At 40.1% G+C, this 21,404-nt stretch overlaps 1 protein-coding gene across 2 annotated transcripts in view; it reads right to left on the bottom strand.

The window, feature by feature from the left end:
* GRM8 (glutamate metabotropic receptor 8) overlaps nt 1-21,404 on the bottom strand; it is a 1,957,382-nt gene that overhangs the window by 48,152 nt on the left and 1,887,826 nt on the right. For both annotated transcript variants that reach the window (XM_077264926.1, XM_077264927.1), the window contains one exon: nt 4,426-4,672. In XM_077264926.1, coding sequence (XP_077121041.1) covers nt 4,426-4,672 — 247 coding nt within the window. The remainder of the gene's footprint in view (nt 1-4,425; nt 4,673-21,404) is intronic.

Genomic DNA, 21,404 nt, shown 5'->3' with positions numbered 1-21,404 from the left:
ATATGAGTGCTTACTTGGAGACATGCACATAAGGTAATCAATTGTGGAAAATTGCTAGAAGCAAACCTTTGTGTCTGACAATACAAAAATCTAATCTCATTAGAGGTCAGCAGATGTGCACTGTAAGTGGTAATACAAGCACACATTTCAACAAGACTCTTCATTAAAGCAGAATTTAAAATGAATTTATTAAAAGATCTGAACTTTGTAAAAGATTGCCAGTTGAAAGACTAAAATTTGGAGATCCCCTGGTACACGAATGAGATTAGGAGATTTTGATTTTTTTCAATGGCACACATTCAGAGCAGTATATATGTAAAGCTACATACAATTATCTAAATGTATATAAATACATAAATGAATAAACTGTTAATGTGAAGCTACACTGCTGGGTCACAACAAAATTGTTAATAACTATATGAGCTGTGTTTGCACAGCACACCTGATGAATAATTCAGAAATATTTCCATTAATTTTTGACCTTGGTAAAAATAAATGTGCATGATGTCATTACAACTTTTGCAGGGTTTTCATAATTATGGTGGTTATGTTTAGACAACTATTCTATAGTAAGGTGGTAGTAATTGTATTTCCACTGTTGAGTAAATGTGCCAATACAGATCGGTAACATACAGAGATGCTTCGGTAAAAATTGCGAGAAGCTCACAAAAGACTGAAAATGTCAGGATCCCACAAACAGGGAGTTCAGATGGAACGTCTGCTATAAATTTGGGTTCTTTAGAAGATACTGCAGTTTTTTCTTTTACTGCCATAAAGTCTATAATGTAATATCAGAAGCTTCTCCTTACTTACAGATTGTCACTTGACACTAAGCTTGTTCCTTGATGCATAGTGAATAAGGAATAGGTGAAGTTCTTCCTGGAAAAAGAACAGTATCTGACCTGGATATCCAGGAATATGCACTTTTGCACATTTAAAGCTCTCAGTACTTATGGGATACAATTGGTTTACAAAATTATAATTGCAAAGAGATCCAGCTGGATCATCTTCTGGAGTCCTGCTCCATGCTCTGGACCAAACTAGGCAATTACGGTGAGTTGGCTTTGCCTTATTTTTCTTTGTCCAACAAATTATGCCTCTGACAGATGGGAGACCACTTAGACTTCCAGTTACTAAGTGGTCTCCCTACGATTGTGGTGCAGGGAGCAGATGGACTCACAAAGGAAACATTGAACACTTTTAAAGATATGGTTGTTATTCACTGTGGCATGTAAGGGGTAATTGAGCTTCTGGAAACCCTGACAGAACTCATTTCTTCCTGCTGTTTCTCTGCTAGCAGCAAGGAGTAAGCAGTGCTGGACAGTTGGAGATAAAAAGTGGCATGTCCATTAGAACATGAAAAGGCAGAACTAGAATGGCATGTGGTTAAACAGTCAAATACAGCACCATATGGTATAAGCACTATTTTATCCTCATTACACTATTTTATAACAGTATAAGAATGCCTAACCTCAGTAATGTTCAGCTTGAAGAGTTTAGAATTCAAATACACCGTTTTTCATCGCCTGCCAAGTTTAAATCATATGAGATCAAAGAGGGTGAGCAATTTACAATTTATTAACTGAATAATCACTTTAGATCAGTACAGAAGGCTTGTGAGGTGAGCCAACCGTCGATAAATTTTCTCAGAAACAATTTCAAATGGTGAGTGCAGCCTTAGGAAAATCTAAGCCAACCTAATGGCTAAGCAAAAGCAGGAATATTTTTTTCTATGCAATTTATGGACATATGCTGTGATATCACTATCTATATATTATTTTAATTTCTTAAAATATATTTCATGTTATAAACAAAAAACTTTTACTTAGCATTTCCTCAAAAGAATCTGTCATTTTCTAATTTGATCTTCAAAATATTCTGTCATCAGCGTTACACTAACCCCACAGAATGAATCGACATGTGGGTCTTGAAAATGCAAGGTAAAAGATACCTGTAAGGTCTTATAGCACTGGTGCAGCACCAAGAAATTACATTCAGAATGTATAAGCAAATTATGTTGAAAGGGCATTGGGAGCAATGCATCAGTTTTCTTCATTTTTCCTTGGCCAGTGCCACCTTCCCCTCCTTGATTGACAGCTCCGCTCTCTGTCAGCCAAGTGCAGCATTAGGTGGAGTCATTGAGCAATGACTGTATTTTTAAGACCTACATGGCTATGGTTTTTTTGGGCGGTATAATGCTGATGCCAGATAGCCTTTGATCTCTCACTAAACTTGACTTAAGATTTATAATAAGATATCTTTATTTCTAAAAAAAAATAAAATAAAGACCATTACTCGTTTCAATCTTGACTTGTGTAAAATTGAAAAAAAGGCTATTTCTATGCATGCAGTTGTGGCTGTGTTTACATGCAGAACAAGGGTTGGTCTATAACCCTTTCGTTCCAAAGCCTGTTTTCTTCCTGACCAGACCATTTTTTCCTCAATTCACAGTCACTTAATGAGGTCATAACTCTGGAACGCTTCATTGGATCCCACTGGTTCTCAGACTTTTTATTTTGAGACGTATTGTGTTTCATAATAATGGTAAAATTTCTTTGATATGACTTGCATTTATTTGTGAAATAACCAGAAACTTGTAGAAAATTTAGAAAATTTAGCAATTTTCAAACTTTTAATTATTTTGCCATTAAATCAGAGAGTCATGTCTCTCAAAATAGTTAATAAATATAAGTTCTCACATGTCTACTTTACATCAGCAATTTTTTAAACATAATATTTTTGTTAGGAAGTTATGAGGGTTAAAAGTTGACCAGTGATTCCTCATTTTTAACAACAACATTTACAAAACCATTTTTTAAGGACCACATCACATTTGAAGTGACTTTGGCCTATATGAAAGAAAATACCCCTCACAAATGACACCATTTTGGAAACTAGACCACCCAAGGGAACTAATCTAGATGTGTGCTGAGCACCTTGAAATCCCTGGTGCTTTACAGAAATTTATAATGTTGAAAAAAAAAATCACATTTTTCCCACAAAAATGATTTAACCCAAAATTTTGTATCCTCACAAGGATAACAGGAGAAAATGACCCCTAAATTTGTTGTGCATTTTCTGCTGAGTTCGCTGATACCCCATATGTGGTCGAAAACTACTTTTGAGGCACAGTACATAGCTTAGAAGGGATGTAGCACCATATTACAGTGCAGATTTTGCTACACTAGTTTGAGGGTGCCATGTCACATTGGCAGAGCTCTTGAGGGGTCAGAACAGCAGAACCCACCATAAGTGACCCCATTTTGCAAATTTAATGTCTCAATAATTTCATCTAGGGGTACAGTGATCATATTGATACAACAGGGGTGTCACAGAATTTTATACCATTGGGCAATGAAGCAAATAAAAAAAATACCACCAAAATTGTGTGTTAGCCACAAATTTTACATTTTCATACTGGGAAATGTGTAAAAATTGCAACAAAATGTGTCCCGCAATTTCTGCTGAATGTAGAAATGCCCCATATATGGCTGTACAGAACAACTCGCACAAGTCTCTCGCCTCTATACCCGGCGATGACGCCTGCACTCGGAACTGAAGTTTGCGGCTGCAGTATTTCTATGTAGCTGAACGCTCCGTTTTCGAACCGCCGGCGGCAGTGTCTGGTATTGAGGCGAAAGACTCGCGCAAGTTTTTCGCATTGCAGTTGCAAGTGGAACACCGGCCTTAGACTGTCCCAATTACGGTTGTTAGGCACTATGTCTTCCGCATTTTTGTTACCAAAAAACATGTTAACTAAATACCGTATATAATTTTTATGCACTATGCTATTTATTTACTGCAGGGTATTTAATCATTATGCTTCTGTCTTTGTTTTTTTCTGTTCAGTGGGTAGTGTGAACATTCACTTACACGCTGCATGCATAACAATTTATACTCCAGTTCATACCTTTGGGGGGTCTTTATGTCTGTCTGCATCATGTGCATATAAAGGTGTGACCTGCCTATCTTTTGAGCTGGGCACTATTGATGTGGTCTCCTTTGTCTGTGTGTCCATTAATTGAGCTCAGTCCATCTCAGCCCTTATCTATATGCATGTCACCTGACAAATGGTAAGGTTTTTAATATTACAGTTAAGACTGTCCCAATTACGGTTGCCGTGATGAGGCGGGATGGTTTTCACATTTTTTTAATCAAAAACATGTTAACTAAATACCATATATTATTTTCATGCACTATACTATTTATGTTTTTACTGCAGGTATTTAATCATTATGTTTCTGTCTTTGTTTTTTTCTGTTCAGCGGCTAGTGTGAACATGCAGTTACATGCTGCATGCAATATTAAGAAGGACCCATAACTTTTGCATAGTATTTTATTGTTTAAATAATGCACAATTAGCATTTTGAGCACTGACTTTTTTAGCGGCGGCAACCACAGCAGAGCATTCACACAGCTACTTACTATTTGTTTCAAGACTTTCACACAGTTCCGTTTTCACTTCACCATTTGGTCTGTCATTCCCTTTTTGGATCAGCTTACTCTGCATGGTGGCAGCTGTCACAACAGCCTTGAAGCTCCTCTTTCTTTTTTGAACATTTTGCTCTGGGTGGAAAATGATAATGTAAACCTTGGGCATGTAGAGCATTCCCAGAGATACAGATGCACTTAAACTCATGGACACTGTTAATGTAGTAGTCTGGATATACATCTAGAACAAAGAAAAGAAACAAACAACTAAGTTAGTAATTAGCGGAAAAACAATTACACAGCTTAGGGCAAGAAATATCTTGAGAAAAGTTGCATAGATAGAGTTGAAACGTATCGTGTATGAGTGAATTAAGGACCCTTTTCACTTTTTCACCAATTGCATATGATGCTTCATCTTTCTTCTAAATATTTGTGATGATAACCAAGAAGTGCCATCTAAAGAACAGAAAGATTCAAGTAGAGAAGAACAAATCTAATTCAATTAAGTTTTTGCTTAAATTTTAGGAATTCACTGATTATTTTGAGTGATTTGCCACCAAATTTATACATTGGTAGACAAAGCCAACTGGTGTGAGTGAATGCCCACTAACAAATACAAATATCCCACTGTGTTATATCAAATATATAGCAATTGTGAGAATTATGATAAGACTTAACTTTTAATGATAGAAGTAAAAACAAAAAAAAAGCTGCTTAAAAAAATGAGAGCAGATATTCCGTGTAGGTATAGGTCACCTTTTTGTACAGCCTGGAGATCAGTTTATTTTATTAACCTCTCCATGATGGAGCCTTTTCATTTTTGCATTTTTGTTTTTCACTCACCTTCTTCCCAGAGCCATAATTTTTTTATTTTTCCATCAATATGGCTACATGAGGGCTTGCTATTTGTGGGACACCATTGGTTTTACCACATTGTGTACTCAAAAATGGGGGGAAAAATTCCAAGTGCGGTGAAATTGCCAAAAACTTTTTTTTACCATGTTCACTAAACGCTAAAACTGACCTGCCATTATGAATCTCCAGATCATTATGAGTTCATAGAAACCAAATATGTATAGGTTCTTTTTTATTTAAGTGTTGAAAAAATTCCAAACTTTGGTAAAAAAACAAAAATATACTATTTTCTGAGACCCGTACCATCTCCACTTTTCAGGATTTGGGCCAGGTGAGGGCTTATATTTGCATGCCAAGCTGACGTATTTAATTATACCATTTTAGTATGGATTCGATCTTTTGATCACCCAGTGTTGGATTTTAACCCCTTCACCCCCAAGGGTGGTTTGCACGTTAATGACCGGGCCAATTTTTACAATTCTGACCACTGTCCCTTTAGGAGGTTATAACTCTGGAACGCTTCAACGGATCTTGGCGATTCTGACATTGTTTTCTTGTGACATATTGTACTTCATGATAGTGGTAAAATTTCTTCGATATAACTTGCGTTTATTTGTGAAAAAAACGGAAATTTGGCGAAAATTTTGAAAATTTTGCAATTTTCCAACTTTGAATTTTTATGCCCTTAAATCACAGACATATGTCACACAAAATACTTAATAAGTAACATTTCCCACATGTCTACTTTACATCAGCACAATTTTGGAACCAAAATTTTTTTTTGTTAGGGAGTTATAAGGGTTAAAAGTTGACCAGAAATTTCTCATTTTTACAACACCATTTTTTTTTAGGGACCACATCTCATTTGAAGTCATTTTGAGGGGTCTGTATGATAGAAAATACCCAAGTGTGACACCATTCTAAAAACTGCACCCCTCAAGGTGCTCAAAACCACACTCAAGAAGTTTATTAACCCTTCAGGTGTTTCACAGGAATTTTTGGAATGTTTAAATAAAAATGAACATTTAATTTTTTTTCACACAAAATTTATTTCAGCTCCAATTTGTTTTATTTTACCAAGGGTAACAGGAGAAAATAGACTGCAAAAGTTGTTGTACAATTTGTCCTGAGTACGCTGATACCCCATATGTGGGTGTAAACCATTGTTTGGGCGCATGGCAGAGCTTGGAAGGGAAGGAGCGCCATTTGACTTTTCAATGCAAAATTTACTGGAATTGAGATGGGACGCCATGTTGCGTTTGGAAAGCCCCTGATGTGCCTAAACATTGAAACCCCCTACAAGTGACACCATTTTGGAAAGTAGACCCCCTAAGGAACTTATCTAGATGTGTGGTGAGCACTTTGACCCACCAAGTGCTTCACAGAAGTTTATAATGCAGAGCCGTAAAAATAAAAAATCATATTTTTTCACAAAAATGATCTTTTCGCCCCCAATTTTTTATTTTCCCAATGGTAAGAGAAGAAATTGGTCCCCAAAAAATGTTGTGCAATTTGTCCTGAGTACGCAGATACCCCATATGTTGGGGTAAACCACTGTTTGGGCGCATGGCAGAGCTTGGAAGGGAAGGAGCGCCATTTGACTTTTCAATGCAAAATTGACTGGAATTGAGATGGGACGCCATGTTGCGTTTGGAGAGCCCCTGATGTGCCTAAACATTGAAACCCCCTACAAGTGACACCATTTTGGAAAGTAGACCCCCTAAGGAACTTATCTAGATGTGTGGTGAGCACTTTGACCCACCAAGTGCTTCACAGAAGTTTATAATGCAGAGCCGTAAAAATAAAAAATCATATTTTTTCACAAAAATGATCTTTTCGCCCCCAATTTTTTATTTTCCCAAGGGTAAGAGAAGAAATTGGTCCCCAAAAAACGTTGTGCAATTTGTCCTGAGTACGCAGATACCCCATATGTTGGGGTAAACCACTGTTTGGGCGCATGGCAGAGCTTGGAAGGGAAGGAGCGCCATTTGACTTTTCAATGCAAAATTGACTGGAATTGAGATGGGACGCCATGTTGCGTTTGGAGAGCCCCTGATGTGCCTAAACATTGAAACCCCCCACAAATGACACCATTTTGGAAATTAGACCCCCTAAGGAACTTATCTAGATGTGTTGTGAGAACTTTGAACCCCCAAGTGTTTCACTACAGTTTGTAACGCAAAGCCGTGAAAATAAAAATTCTTTTTTTTTTTCACAAAAATGATTTTTTAGCCCCCAGCTTTGTATTTTTACAAGGGTAACAGAATAAATTGGACCCTACAAGTTGTTGTCCAATTTGTCCTGAGTACGCTGATACCCCCTATGTGGGGGGTAACCACTGTTTGGGCACATGACAGAGCTCGGAAGGGAAGGAGCGCCATTTGGAATGCAGACTTAAATGGATTGGTCTGCAGGCGTCACGTTGCATTTGCAGAGCCCCTGATGTACCCAAACAGTACAAACCCCCCACAAGTGACCCCATATTGGAAACTAGACCTCCCAAGGAACTTATCTAGATGTGTTGTGAGAACTTTGAACCCCCAAGTGTTTCACTACAGTTTGTAACGCAAAGCCGTGAAAATAAAAATTCTTTTTTTTTTCACAAAAATGATTTTTTAGCCCCCAGCTTTGTATTTTTACAAGGGTAACAGAATAAATTGGACCCTACAAGTTGTTGTCCAATTTGTCCTGAGTACGCTGATACCCCATATGTGGGGGGTAACCACTGTTTGGGCACATGACAGAGCTCGGAAGGGAAGGAGCGCCATTTGGAATGCAGACTTAAATGGATTGGTCTGCAGGCGTCACGTTGCATTTGCAGAGCCCCTGATGTACCCAAACAGTACAAACCCCCCACAAGTGACCCCATATTGGAAACTAGACCTCCCAAGGAACTTATCTAGATGTGTTGTGAGAACTTTGAACCCCCAAGTGTTTCACTACAGTTTACAACGCAGAGCCGTGAAAATAAAACATATTTTTTTCCCACAAAAATGATTTTTAGCCCCCCAAATTTTTATTTTCCCAAGGATAACAAGAGAACTTGGACCCCAGAAGTTGTTGTTCAATTTGTCCCGAGTACGCTGATAACCCATATGTTGGGGTAAACCCCTTTTTGGACGCACGGGAGAGCTCGGAAGGGAAGGAGCACTGTTTTACTTTTTCAACGCAGAATTGGCTGGAATTGAGATCGGACGCCATGTCGCGTTTGGAGAGCCCCTGATGTGCCTGAACAGTGGAAACTCCCCAATTCTACCTGAAACCCTAACCCAAACACACCCCTAACCCTAATCCCAACGGTAACCCTAACCCTACCCCTAACCTCACCTCTAACCGTTTAATGAACATTTTCTGACAGTCATAAGTGCCACGTATTTAAGTGCCACGTATTTAAGTGCCACATATTTAAGTGCCACGTATTTAAGTGCCACGTGTTTCAGTGCCACGTATTTAAGTGCCACGTATTTAAGTGCCACGTGTTTCAGTGCCACGTGTTTCAGTGCCACGTATTTAAGTGCCACGTGTTTCAGTGCCACGTGTTTCAGTGCCACGTGTTTCAGTGCCACGATATTTCAGTGCCACGTATTTCAGTGCCACGTACTATAAATACTATAACTATGTGGTTATACGTGGCACTGAAATATCGTGGCACGTAAATACGTGGCACTTAAGTACGTGGCACTTAAGTACGTGGCACTTAAATACGTGGCACGTAAATACGTGGCACGTAAATACGTGGCACGTAAGTACGTGGCACTTAAGTACGTGGCACTTAAGTACGTGGCACTTAAGTACGTGGCACTTAAGTACGTGGCACTTAAGTACGTGGCACTTATATACGTGGCACTTATATACGTGGCACTTATATACGTGGCACTTATATACGTGGCCACTGAAATATCGTGGCACTTATATACGTATATAAACGTATATTTTAGTGCCACGTATTTCAGGTTAGGGGTAGGGTTAGGGGTAGGGTTTTTTTTTTTTTGTTTGTTTTCTTGTGTTTTTCTATAAAAACGCATGCGTCTAAAAACGCATGCGTTTTACCACGTTTACATGCGTTTTTTCACACATGCGTTTTTTTAAAAAACGCATGCAGATAAAAACGCAAGTGTGAAACCAGCCTAAAAGACGCTTTTTATAGCAAAAAAGTTTTTGCGTCTCCACATTTTGAGACCTATAATTTTTCCACATTTTGGTCCACAGAGTCATGTGAGGTCTTGTTTTTTGTGGGACGAGTTGACGTTTTTATTGGTAACATTTTCGGACACGTGACCATTTTTGATCACTTTTTATTCCGATTTTTGTGAGGCAGAATGACCAAAAACCAGCTATTCATGAATTTCTTTTGGGAGAGGCGTTTATACCGTTCCGCGTTTGGTAAAATTGATAAAGCAGTTTTATTCGTCGGGTCAGTACGATTACAGCGATATCTCATTTATATAATTTTTTTATGTTTTGGCGCTTTTATACGATAAAAACTATTTTATAGAAAAAATAATTATTTTGGTATCGCTTTATTCTCAGGACTATAACTTTTTTATTTTTTTGCTGATGATGCTGTATGGCGGCTCGTTTTTTGCGGGACAAGATGACGTTTTCAGCGGTACCATGGTTATTTATATCCGTCTTTTTGATCGCGTGTTATTCCACTTTTTGTTCGGCGGTATGGTAATAAAGCGTTGTTTTTTGCCTCGTTTTTTTTTTTTTTTTCTTACGGTGTTTACTGAAGGGGTTAACTAGTGGGGCAGTTTTATAGGTTGGGTCGTTACGGACGCGGCGATACTAAATATGTGTACTTTTATTGTTTTTTTTATTTTATTTAGATAAAGAAATGTATTTATGGGAATAATATTTTATTTTTTTTTTCATTATTTTGGAATATTTTTTTTTTTTTTTTTTTACACATTTGGAAAAAAAAATTTTTAACTTTTTTACTTTGCCCCAGGGGGGGACAATACAGATCGGTGATCTGCCAGTTTGCATAGCACTCTGACAGATCACCGATCTGAGGAAAGTGCAGGCTGCTTCACAGTGCCTGCTCTGAGCAGGCGTCTGTGAAGCCACCTCCCTCCCTGCAGGACCCGGATCCGCGGCCATCTTGGATCCGGGTCTGGGAGCTGCAGGGAGGGAGGTAAGACCCTCGCAGCAACGCGATCACATCGCGTTGCTGCGGGGGGCTCAGGGAAGCCCGCAGGGAGCCCCCTCCCTGCGCGATGCTTCCCTGCACCGCCGGCACATCGCGATCATGTTTGATCGCGGTGTGCCGGGGGTTAATGTGCCGGGGGCGGTCCGTGACCGCTCCTGGCACATAGTGCCGGATGTCAGCTGTGATAATCAGCTGACACCCGGCCGCGATCGGCGGCGCTCCCCCCGTGAGCGCCGCTGATCGCGTATGACGTACTATCCCGTCGGCGGTCATACGGGCCCACCCCACCTCGACGGGATAGTACGTCAGATGTCAGGAAGGGGTTAATGTTGCGGCGTAATTCTGGGGTTTTGACTTTTTTTTTTTGCTGCGTCGTTTACCAATCAGACTAATTCTTTTAATAGCTTGATTGGTCGATTCTGAATGCGGTGATACCAAATATGTGTATGTTTGATTATTTTTATTGTTTATTTTGAATGGGGCGAAAGGGGGGTGATTTGAACTTTTATATTTTTTATTTTTTTATATTTTTAAAAAACTTTGACAACCTTGGAGGTCTTTTGGAGAACTCTGGTTGTTATGCCAACCCATCGGTCACTCATGATCACGCGACGGGGTCACCAATGGGTTGGATTATGTCGCGCTTCCCGGAGGCGCAAGTTAATTGCCGCTGTCAGAGATTGACAGTGCATTTAACTTGTTAACAGCGGTGGGTGGATCGCAATTCCACCCGCGGCTGTTAGAGGCACTTGTCAGCTGTTCAAAACAGCTGACATGTGCTGAGAAAGCTGTGGGTTCATCGCTGGAGCCCACATTAAAGGGGGAGACACAACATGCACAGTACTAGTACGGTGCATATTGTGAAGGGGATAAAATCAGTGAAAAATGCTGTGATCTACCTTGCAACATGTATTCACAATCACAATTCATGAGTAGTGTTGAGCATTCCGATACCGCAAGTATCGGGTATCGGCCGATACTTGCGGATATCGGAATTCCGATACCGAGATCCGATACTTTTGTGGTATCGGGTATCGGTATCGAAACAACATTAATGTAAAAATGTGTAAAAGAGAGAATTAAAATAAAAAATATTGCTATACTCACCTCTCCGACGCAGCCTGCACCTTACCGAGGGAAGCGGCAGCGTTCTTTGTTTAAAATTCGCGCTTTTCTTTCCTTACGTGAAGTCCCGGCTTGTGATTGGTCGCATGCCGCCCATGTGGCGGCGACGCAACCAATCACAGCAAGCTGTGACGTAATTTCAGGTCATTCAGTATTTTAAAATTACGCTCTGGCTTTGTTATTGGTTGCGTCGCAGTCACATGGGCGACGCAACCAATCACAGCAAGCCGTGACGTAATTTCAGGTCCTTAAGGATTTTAAACTTACGTCCCGGCTTTGTGATTGGTTGCGTCGCAGTCACATGGGCGCCGCAACCAATCACAAGCCATGACGTTACGGGAGGCTGGACACGCGCGCATTTTAAAATTTTGGTTGCGTCGCCCATGTGACTGCGACGCAACCAATCACAAAGCCGGGACGTAATTTTAAAATCCTTAAGGACCTGAAATTATGTCACGGCTTGCTGTGATTGGTTGCGTCGCCCATGTGACTGCGACGCAACCAATCACAAAGCCGGAGCGTAATTTTAAAATACTGAATGACCTGAAATTACGTCACGGCTTGCTGTGATTGGTTGCGTCGCCGCCACATGGGCGGCATGTGACCAATCACAAGCCGGGACTTCACGTAAGGAAAGAAAAGCACGAATTTTAAACAAAGAACGCTGCCGCTTCCCTCGGTAAGGTGCAGGCTGCGTCGGAGAGGTGAGTATAGCAATATTTTTTATTTTAATTCTTTCTTTTACACATTAATATGGATCCCAGGGCCTGAAGGAGAGTTTCCTCTCCTTCAGACCCTGAGAACCATCAGGAATACCGTCCGATACTTGAGTCCCATTGACTTGTATTGGTATCGGGTATCGGGTATCGGTATCGGATTGGATCCGATACTTTGCCGGTATCGGCCGATACTTTCCGATACCGATACTTTCAAGTATCGGACGGTATCGCTCAACACTATTCATGAGAGTTGCATCGTGGAGTAAGTTGGACACTGAGGGGCAGTTAGTTAGGTATTGTCCAGTGGTCCACCCACCTCCAGTAGACAAAATGTCCTACTACATATATATTTTTAGGACAATATATTATGTATCTCTAAATGTTACTCTCCCAGTTTCAACTGAAACTTAAAGTCCAGTGCTAACAGAGATTACACTATGACCAGCAGAAAACATTAGGATATATACATCAGATCATGTTAAATTAATAGACATAAACCAGTGCACATCCAACAAGTAGGAACTATCATAGCCACATAAAAGCAGCAGAGTTTGCTGAAGACATTTTTGGGGAATTTGCATAGTAAAAGATCATCACAGCTCATAACTTAGCCATTGCGATACGGAAAGAAAACCATAAAACACTGAGGAAACTGTACAGATAGTGTATAAAAATAATTATTTAATTGATAGAGAGAAATGGAAGAGTCACTTTGTAAGGTAGGACTAGAGAGGTTGGGAGCTGGCATCTGCATGATCAATGTGGTTATATTGTTGCTGCAATTCAATCACTCCTTGCTATGCAGAAACAAACCAACAATATTGCCGAGAAAAAACCCCATCAAACATTTAACTATGTGACTGCTTCAAACAGTGTACTCTTCACACACAGTATTAACATTTTCCTCACCTGTTTTTTTTCATCTAATTTAACATACATGCAGGTCACACCAAAATCTTGTTAGTGCTGTTATTTTTTTCTGTCTTAACTAGCATATTTTGTTTGCTTATTTGGGGGAAGGTGGAATCACAGTTCTCTGCACAACTTTTAAGAAAATGCTAAAAAGTAAGAATGTTTTATAAAAATAAATGTGCTAGTAATAGTTAATTCTCCTTGTTCTAGCTTAGACTCCATGTTATTTTTTATGCTGCCATTTTGATATTGGCTGTATGTTTGGGATTGTAGTCTTGCTTGAGAAAACATTTGGAACCAATCATAAACCTCTCTGATGGCATTGCAAGATGTATAAGTGTCTGTCTTTCTATGCATTGAGGACATTAATCTTGACTAAATCCTCAATTCCATTTGCTGAAATACAGCCTTACACTTGGAAGACCATCCTCCATACTTCACTCTTGCCTGAAAACAATTATTGTACAGTTCTCCAGCTCTTCAGCTAAAAATGCCTTTTGTTACAGCCAAATATTTCAAATTTTGAGTCATCAATCCATTACAACTCCTGCCATGTTTCTGCAACCACATTTTTATTTTTCATGCATAGTTGAGTCATTGACCTTGCTTCCAATTCGAAGGTATATTTTTTTGCACAATTCTTACATGGAGACCACTTCTGGCCTGATTTCTTAGTTTAAGAGTATACCTGGGTCCTATTGGTAGATTCTGAGGTGAATACACTGCTTGATACCTTCAAATTTTGAAGTGAAGTAAACATAGTGAGTCCTTCATCTGCTGCACTAAATTTCCTTACCTAACAGTCTTCCACAGTGTCCTTTTCTTGATGTCCTTAACACTGAGAAATAAAGGTAGATACTTTTCTATCACATATTACCATGAGGGAAGCATCTGATTGACTCCTAATTTATTCTGCAGCAGGACAACAAACCCAAACAGCACCAATATCATTAAGAACTATCTTCAGCATAAAGAAGAACAAAGCAGTCCTGAAAGTGTTCATATGGCCTGCCCAGAGACCTTACATCAACAGCATCGAGTCTGTGTGGGATTTCATGAAGAGACAGATAAATATGTGAATAGTTCTCAAAGATGTTTGGAATATTCTTCCTTTTGGATTCTGTTTTGCACGTACCACACTCACACGTGGGTAAAGAGAGTAAGGGAGACTTATTATAGAAAGAGACTGCACCTACACCAAATTGGTCTCTGTACAGATTAGTCAATCCCAAGCAGCACAACCAAAACCACTACCTCAGAGCTGAGTCCCTAAAAGGCCATGAAGGGGTTTCTCATGCCTCCTGAGGAAGCAGAATGGAGGCCACAACCTACTACCATCAAAGGGAAAGAAAGGTGTGCAGGTGGACATGAAGACTCGGTGTCAGAAACTTAAAGAACAATTATAAAAGAGGAAAGAGAGAATAGTAAGGAGAACCAAACAATAACTGAAACTAGAATAGCATCCAAGAAACCTAAAAATTGTAAAAGGAAAAGGTGCTGGGGAGGTGAACAAACAATAATATAAGCAGTGTAACTCTAGCAGGGTAAATACCATAACTAAAGGACTGAAACTCCTTATTACAAATCCACCTTGAAGTATAGCCAGCAAAGCAGTACAGTGAATTGATAAAGTGTAGTATTAATCCCCACCCAGAACATCATAAAGTAAACCAAAATGGGAAAATGGAAAACACCTAGAAAGGAGCTCACCAATAAGGGAGAATAAAGACAATAGAAACAATCACCAGTTGGTCAGGGAAGGAAAAAAGCAATAGTTCAAAAGACAAAAGAACTAATCACGAATCAATTGGTTACCGGATCGAATCCCCAAACCAAGTATTCTTCATTTAATGGAACAATGACAGAATAGTTCTATGTATGGTTGTCCTGAAGGAGACATTGCGAATCTGAAACGCGTTGACAATAAACCAGCTTTTCCCTATCATTTTTCCAGTAAGGACACAATACTTCCATTGCCCTGGCAAATTTTTTTCAATCCCCTCTTTTCAGGACAATTGCTTTGAAATACTTTTGATTAGCTGTAAATCAAATTAAAGCTAAATTTTACAAAGATGACAAATGAAAATTTCACGAGATTACATCATCACTAGTCTTAGCCTATTATGTGGCTCAGTGGTAACTATAAATATTGATATGAAAAATTAGAGAAAAAAAACAAAATAAAAAATATATAACTTTTATATGTTTCACTTTTGCAACTAAATGTAATGCTCAGATGTATGTGAAATGCATTTAGACAATGATGCACAAATAGGGTAAATTTTTTTTAGCAAGCTCTTCCTCCTATTTTCTATTAGAAGGATTATTACAGTACATTTCCATATGTTAATATAATATAATTTTTTGGAGTTATTTACATATATTTTGGCATAAGCCCTAAAAGTATTGTTGACCTTGTGCACCGAGTCTCTGGTGGCTGTTGAAATTAGTTTATAATATGTTTTTTAATATGATTTATTAATGTTCGGTTTATTTAATCACTAATGTGAACTAAACAATTAAATGCTTTTAACCCCTTCACCCCCAAGGGTGGTTTGCACGTTATGGACCGGGCCAATTTTTACAATTCTGACCACTGTCCCTTTATGAGGTTATAACTCTGGAATGCTTCAACGGATCGAGGAGATTCTGACAATGTTTTCTCGTGACATATCGTACTTCATGATAGTGGTAAAATTTCTTTGATATTACATGCGTTTATTTGTGAAAAAACGGAAATTTGGCAAAAATTTTAAAAATTTTGCAATTTTCCAACTTTTAATTTTTATGCAATTAAATCACAGTGATATATCACACAAAATACTTAATAAGTAACATTTCCCACATGTCTACTTTACATCAGCACAATTTTGGAACCAAAATTTTTTTTTGTTAGGGAGTTATAAGGGTTAAAATTTGACGAGCAATTTCTCATTTTCACAACACCATTTTTTTTAGGGACCACATCTCATTTGAAGTCATTTTGAGGGGTCTATATGATAGAAAATACCCAAGTGTGACACCATTCTAAAAACTGCACCCCTCAAGGTGCTCAAAACCACATTCTAGAAGTTTATTAACCCTTAAGGTGTTTCACAGGAATTTTTGGAATGTTTAAATAAAAATGAGCATTTAACTTTTTTTCACACAAAATTTACTTCAGCTCCAATTTGTTTTATTTTACCAAGGGTAACAGGAGAAAATGGACCCCAAAAGATGTTGTACAATTTGTCCTGAGTACGCCGATACCCCATATGTGGGGGTAAACCACTGTTTGGGCGCATGACAGAGCTCGGAAGTGAAGGAGCGCCATTTGACTTTTCAATGCAAAATTGACTGGAATTGAGATGGGACGCCATGTTGCGTTTGGAGAGCCCCTGATATGCCTAAACATTGAAACCCCACACAAGTGACACCATTTTGGAAAGTAGACCCCCTAAGGAGCTTATTTAGAGGTGTGGTGAACACTTTGACTCACCAAGTGCTTCACAGAAGTTTATAATGCAGAACCGTAAAAATAAAAAATCATATTTTTTCACAAAAATGATCTTTTCGCCCCCAATTTTTTATTTTCCCAAGGGTAAGAGAAGAAATTGGACCCCAATAGTTGTTGTACAATTTGTCCTGAGTACGCTGATACCCCATATGTGGGTGTAAACCACTGTTTGGGCGCATGGGAGAGCTCAGAAGGGAAGGAGCGCCATTTGACTTTTCACTGCAAAATTGACAGGAATTGAGATGGGACCCCATGTTGCGTTTGGAGAGCCACTGATGTGCCTAAACATTGAAACCCCCCACAATTGACACCATTTTGGAAAGTAGACCCCCTAAGGAACTTATCTAGAGGTGTGGTGAGCACTTTGACGCACCAACTGCTTCACAGAAGTTTATAATGCAGAGCCGTAAAAATAAAACAAACATTTTTTTTCCCACAAAAATTATATTTAGCCCCCAGTTTTGTATTTTCCCGAGGGTAACAGGAGAAATTGGACCCCAAATGTTGTTGTCCAATTTGTCCTGAGTACGCTGATACCCCATATGTGGGGGGGAACCACTGTTTGGGTGCATGGGAGGGCTCGGAAGGGATGGAGCGCCATTTTGAATGCAGACTTAGATGGAATGGTCTGCAGGCGTCACATTGCGTTTGCAGAGCCCTAATGTACCTAAACGGTAAAAAAAACCCACAAGTGACACCAGTTTGGAAAGTAGACCCCCTAAGCAACTCATCTAGATGTGTTGTGAGAGTTTTGAACCCTCAAGTGTTTCAATACAGTTTATAACGCATAGCCGTGAAAATAAAAAATAAAAAATTCCCCCCAAAATTATTTTTTAGCCCCCAGTTTTGTATTTTCCCAAGGGTAACAGGAGAAATTGGACCCCAAAAATTGTTGTCCAATTTGTCTTGAGTACGCTGATACCCCACATGTGGAGGGGAACCACCGTTTGGGCGCATGGGAGGGCTCGGAAGGGAAGGAGCGCCATTTTGAATGCAGACTTAGATGGAATGGTCTGCAGGCGTCACATTGCGTTTGCAGAGCCCTAATGTACCTAAACAGTAAAAAAAACACAAGTGACACCATTTTGGAAAGTAGACCCCCTAAGCAACTCATCTAGATGTGTTGTGAGAGTTTTGAACCCTCAAGTGTTTCACTACAGTTTATAACGCATAGCCGTGAAAAAAAAAAAAAATTTCTCCCCAAAATTATTTTTTAGCCCCCAGTTTTGTATTTTCCCAAGGGTAACAGGAGAAATTAGACCCCAAAAGTTGTTGTCCAATTTGTCTTGAGTACGCTGATACCCCATATGTGGAGAGGAACCACCGTTTGGGCGCATGGGAGGGCTCGGAAGGGAAGGAGCGCCATTTGGAATGCAGACTTAGATGGAATGGTCTGCAGGCGTCACATTGCGTTTGCAGAGGCCCTAATGTACCTAAACAGTAGAAACCCCCCACAAGTGACACCATTTTGGAAAGTAGACCCCCTAAGGAACTCATCTAGATGTGTTGTGAGAGCTTTAAACCCCCAATTGTTTCACTACAGTTTATAACGCTGAGCCATGCAAATAAAAAATATTTTTTTTCCACAAAAATTATATTTTAGCCCCCAGTTTTGTATTTTCCCAAGGGTAACAAGAGAAATTGGACCCCAAAAGTTGTTCTCCAATGTGTTCCGAGTACGCTGATACCCCATGTGTTGGGGTAAACCCCTGTTTGGGCGCACGGGAGAGCTCGGAAGGGAAGGAGCACTGTTTTACTTTTTCAAAGCAGAATTGGCTGAAATTGAGATCGGACGCCATGTCGCGTTTGGAGAGCCCCTGATGTGCCTAAACAGTGGAAACCCCCCAATTATAACTGAAACCCTAATCCAAACACACCCATAACCCTAATCCCAACTGTAACCCTAACCACACCTCTAACCCAGACACACCCCTAACCCTAATCCCAACCCTATTCCCAACCGTAGATGTAATCCAAACCCTAACTTTAGCCCCAACCCTAACCCTAACTTTAGCCCCAACCCTAACTGTAGCCTTAACCCTAACCCTAGCCCCAACCCTAGCCCCAACCCTAACCCTAGCCCCAACCCTAGCCCTTAGCCTAGCCCCAACACTAACCCTAATCCTAGCCCTAGCCCTAACCCTAGCCCTAGCCCCAACCCTAACCCTAACCCTAGCCCTAACCCTAGCCCTAACCCTAATGGTAAAATGGAAATAAATACATTTTTTACATTTTTTTTATTTTTCCCTAACTAAGGGAGTGATGAAGGGGGGTTTGATTTACTTTTATAGCGGGTTTTTTAGCTGATTTTTATGATTGGCAGCTGTCACACACTGAAAGAAGCTTTTTATTGCAAAAAAATATTTTTTGCATTACCACATTTTGAGAGCTATAATTTTTCCATATTTGAGTCCACAGAGTCATATGAGGTCTTGTTTTTTGCAGAACGAGTTGACGTTTTTATTGGTAACATGCTCGGGCACGGGAGATTTTTTGATCGCTTTTTATTCCGATTTTTGTGAGGCAGAATGAAAAAAACCCAGCTATAAATGAATTTCTTTTGGGGGAGGCGTTTATACCGTTCCACGTTTGGTAAAATTGATAAAGCAGTTTTATTCTTCGGGTCAGTATGATTACAGCGATACCTCATTTCTATCATTTTTTTATGTTTTGGCGCTTTTATACGATAAAAACTATTTTATAGAAAAAATAATTATTTTGGCATCGCTTTATTCTGAGGACTATAACTTTTTTATTTTTTCGCTGATGATGCTGTATCATGGCTCGTTTTTTGCGGGACAAGATGACGTTTGCAGCGGTACCATGGTTATTTATATATGACTTTTTGATCGCGTGTTATTCTACTTTTTGTTTGGCGGTATGAGAATAAAGCGTTGTTTTTAGCCTCGTTTTTTTTTTTTTTTTTTTTACGGTGCTCACTGAAGGGGTTATCTAGTGATACAGTTTTATAGGTGGGGTCGTTACGGACACGACGATACTAAATATGTGTACTTTTATTGTTTGATTTTTTTATTTAGATAAAGGAATGTATTTATGGGAATAATTTTTTTTTTTTTTTTTCTTTATTTAGGAATTTTTTTTTATTTTTTTTTTACACATGTGGGAATTTTTTTTTTTACTTTTTTACTTTGTCCCAGGGGGGACATTACAGATCGGTGATCTGAGAGTGTGCACAGCACTCTGTCAGATCACCGATCTCACTTACAGCCGTGCAGGCTGCAGCTTTCATCTGCAACCTGCACGGCACCCGGAAGTAATCCCTGCAGGACCCGGATGCAGCCCCGCGGCCATTTTGGATCCGGGGCCTGCAGGGATAGGAGGTAGGAGACCCTCGCAGCAACGCGATCACATCGCGTTGCTCCGGGGGTCTCAGGGAAGCCCGCAGGGAGCCCCCTCCCTGCGCGATGCTTCCCTGTACTGCCGGCACACCGCGATCATGTTTGATCGCGGTGTGCCAGGGGTTAATGTGCCGGGGGCAGTCCGTGACCGCTCCTGGCACATAGTGCCGGATGTCAGCTGCGATACGCAGCTGACACCCGGCCGCGATCGGCCGCGCTCCCCCCGTGAGCACGGCCGATCGTGCTGGACGTACTATTCCGTCCTTGGGAATTAGGGCCCACCCCACATGGACGGAATAGTACGTCCAATGGCAGAAAGGGGTTATAGATGATCTGTCTTTCTATGTAGGTTTGATATGAATAGTGCTGTCTTGGTGATAAACATGATGAACAGCTGGTGCTGACTCAGAATCGGATTGATACACCTTAGGCTTTATCCACAAATCAGTAATTTTGATCAGTAATTCATCAGTATGCCAAAACCAGAAGTGTCTCCAAAGCACAGAACAGGTGTCAATTTTTCAATTATACTTTTTCTTTGTAAGTTCCACTCCTGGTTTTGGCAGACAAGCACTGATGAAAAATAGTGACCAGATACTGATTTGTGAATAAGCCCAAGAATTGGATTTTCTTTAAAACATTGCTCATTATTAGTTGTGTGGTCTGGAAATGAAGATGTTAATACATGATCTAATGAGATGTTCTGACTTGAAGCCTCTGGAGAAATTCTACTGCTAAGTGTAGCTCGCACAATTTAATAGCATTTTAAATAGATTTAATTTTAACACTATAGTTCCCAGACTCTTATAAATAAAATTGAAAAAGACTTAAAACTTTTCTTATATAACGTCTATCACTTAGGCTAGTTTCACACTAGCGTCGGGAACAACCCGTCGCTGTGCGTCGGGCCGACGTTCCCGACGCTAGGGTGGTCTCCGCCGCACAACGGGGGCAGCGGATGCATTTTTCCCACGCATCCGCTGCCCCATTGTGAGGTGCGGGGAAGTGCGGGGAGGTGGGGGCGGAGTTCCGGCCGCGCATGCACGGTCGTAAAAAGTGGACCGTCGGGAGCAAAAAACGTTTTTTTCTCCCGACGGTCTGCTACCACACGCCCAAGCGTCGCAAAACGGACGCGACGTTTGGCAATGCGTCGCAAATGCGTCGCAAATGCGTCGCTAATGTTAGTCTATGACGAAAAAACGTATCCAGCAAGAACTTTTGCTGGATGCGTATTTTCGGCAAAACGACGCATTTGCGACGTATTGCAGTTAACGCTAGTGTGAAACTAGCCTTATCAAATATACAATAATTTGCAAAACGACCCACAGTGAATAAAGATGTGTGTAACTGAATTT

Source organism: Ranitomeya variabilis, chromosome 5 (genome assembly GCF_051348905.1).
Source record: "Ranitomeya variabilis isolate aRanVar5 chromosome 5, aRanVar5.hap1, whole genome shotgun sequence".
NCBI lineage: Eukaryota > Metazoa > Chordata > Amphibia > Anura > Dendrobatidae > Ranitomeya > Ranitomeya variabilis.
Note: the sequence above shows the minus strand (reverse complement) of the source record. Positions and strands in the feature narration are given on the sequence as shown.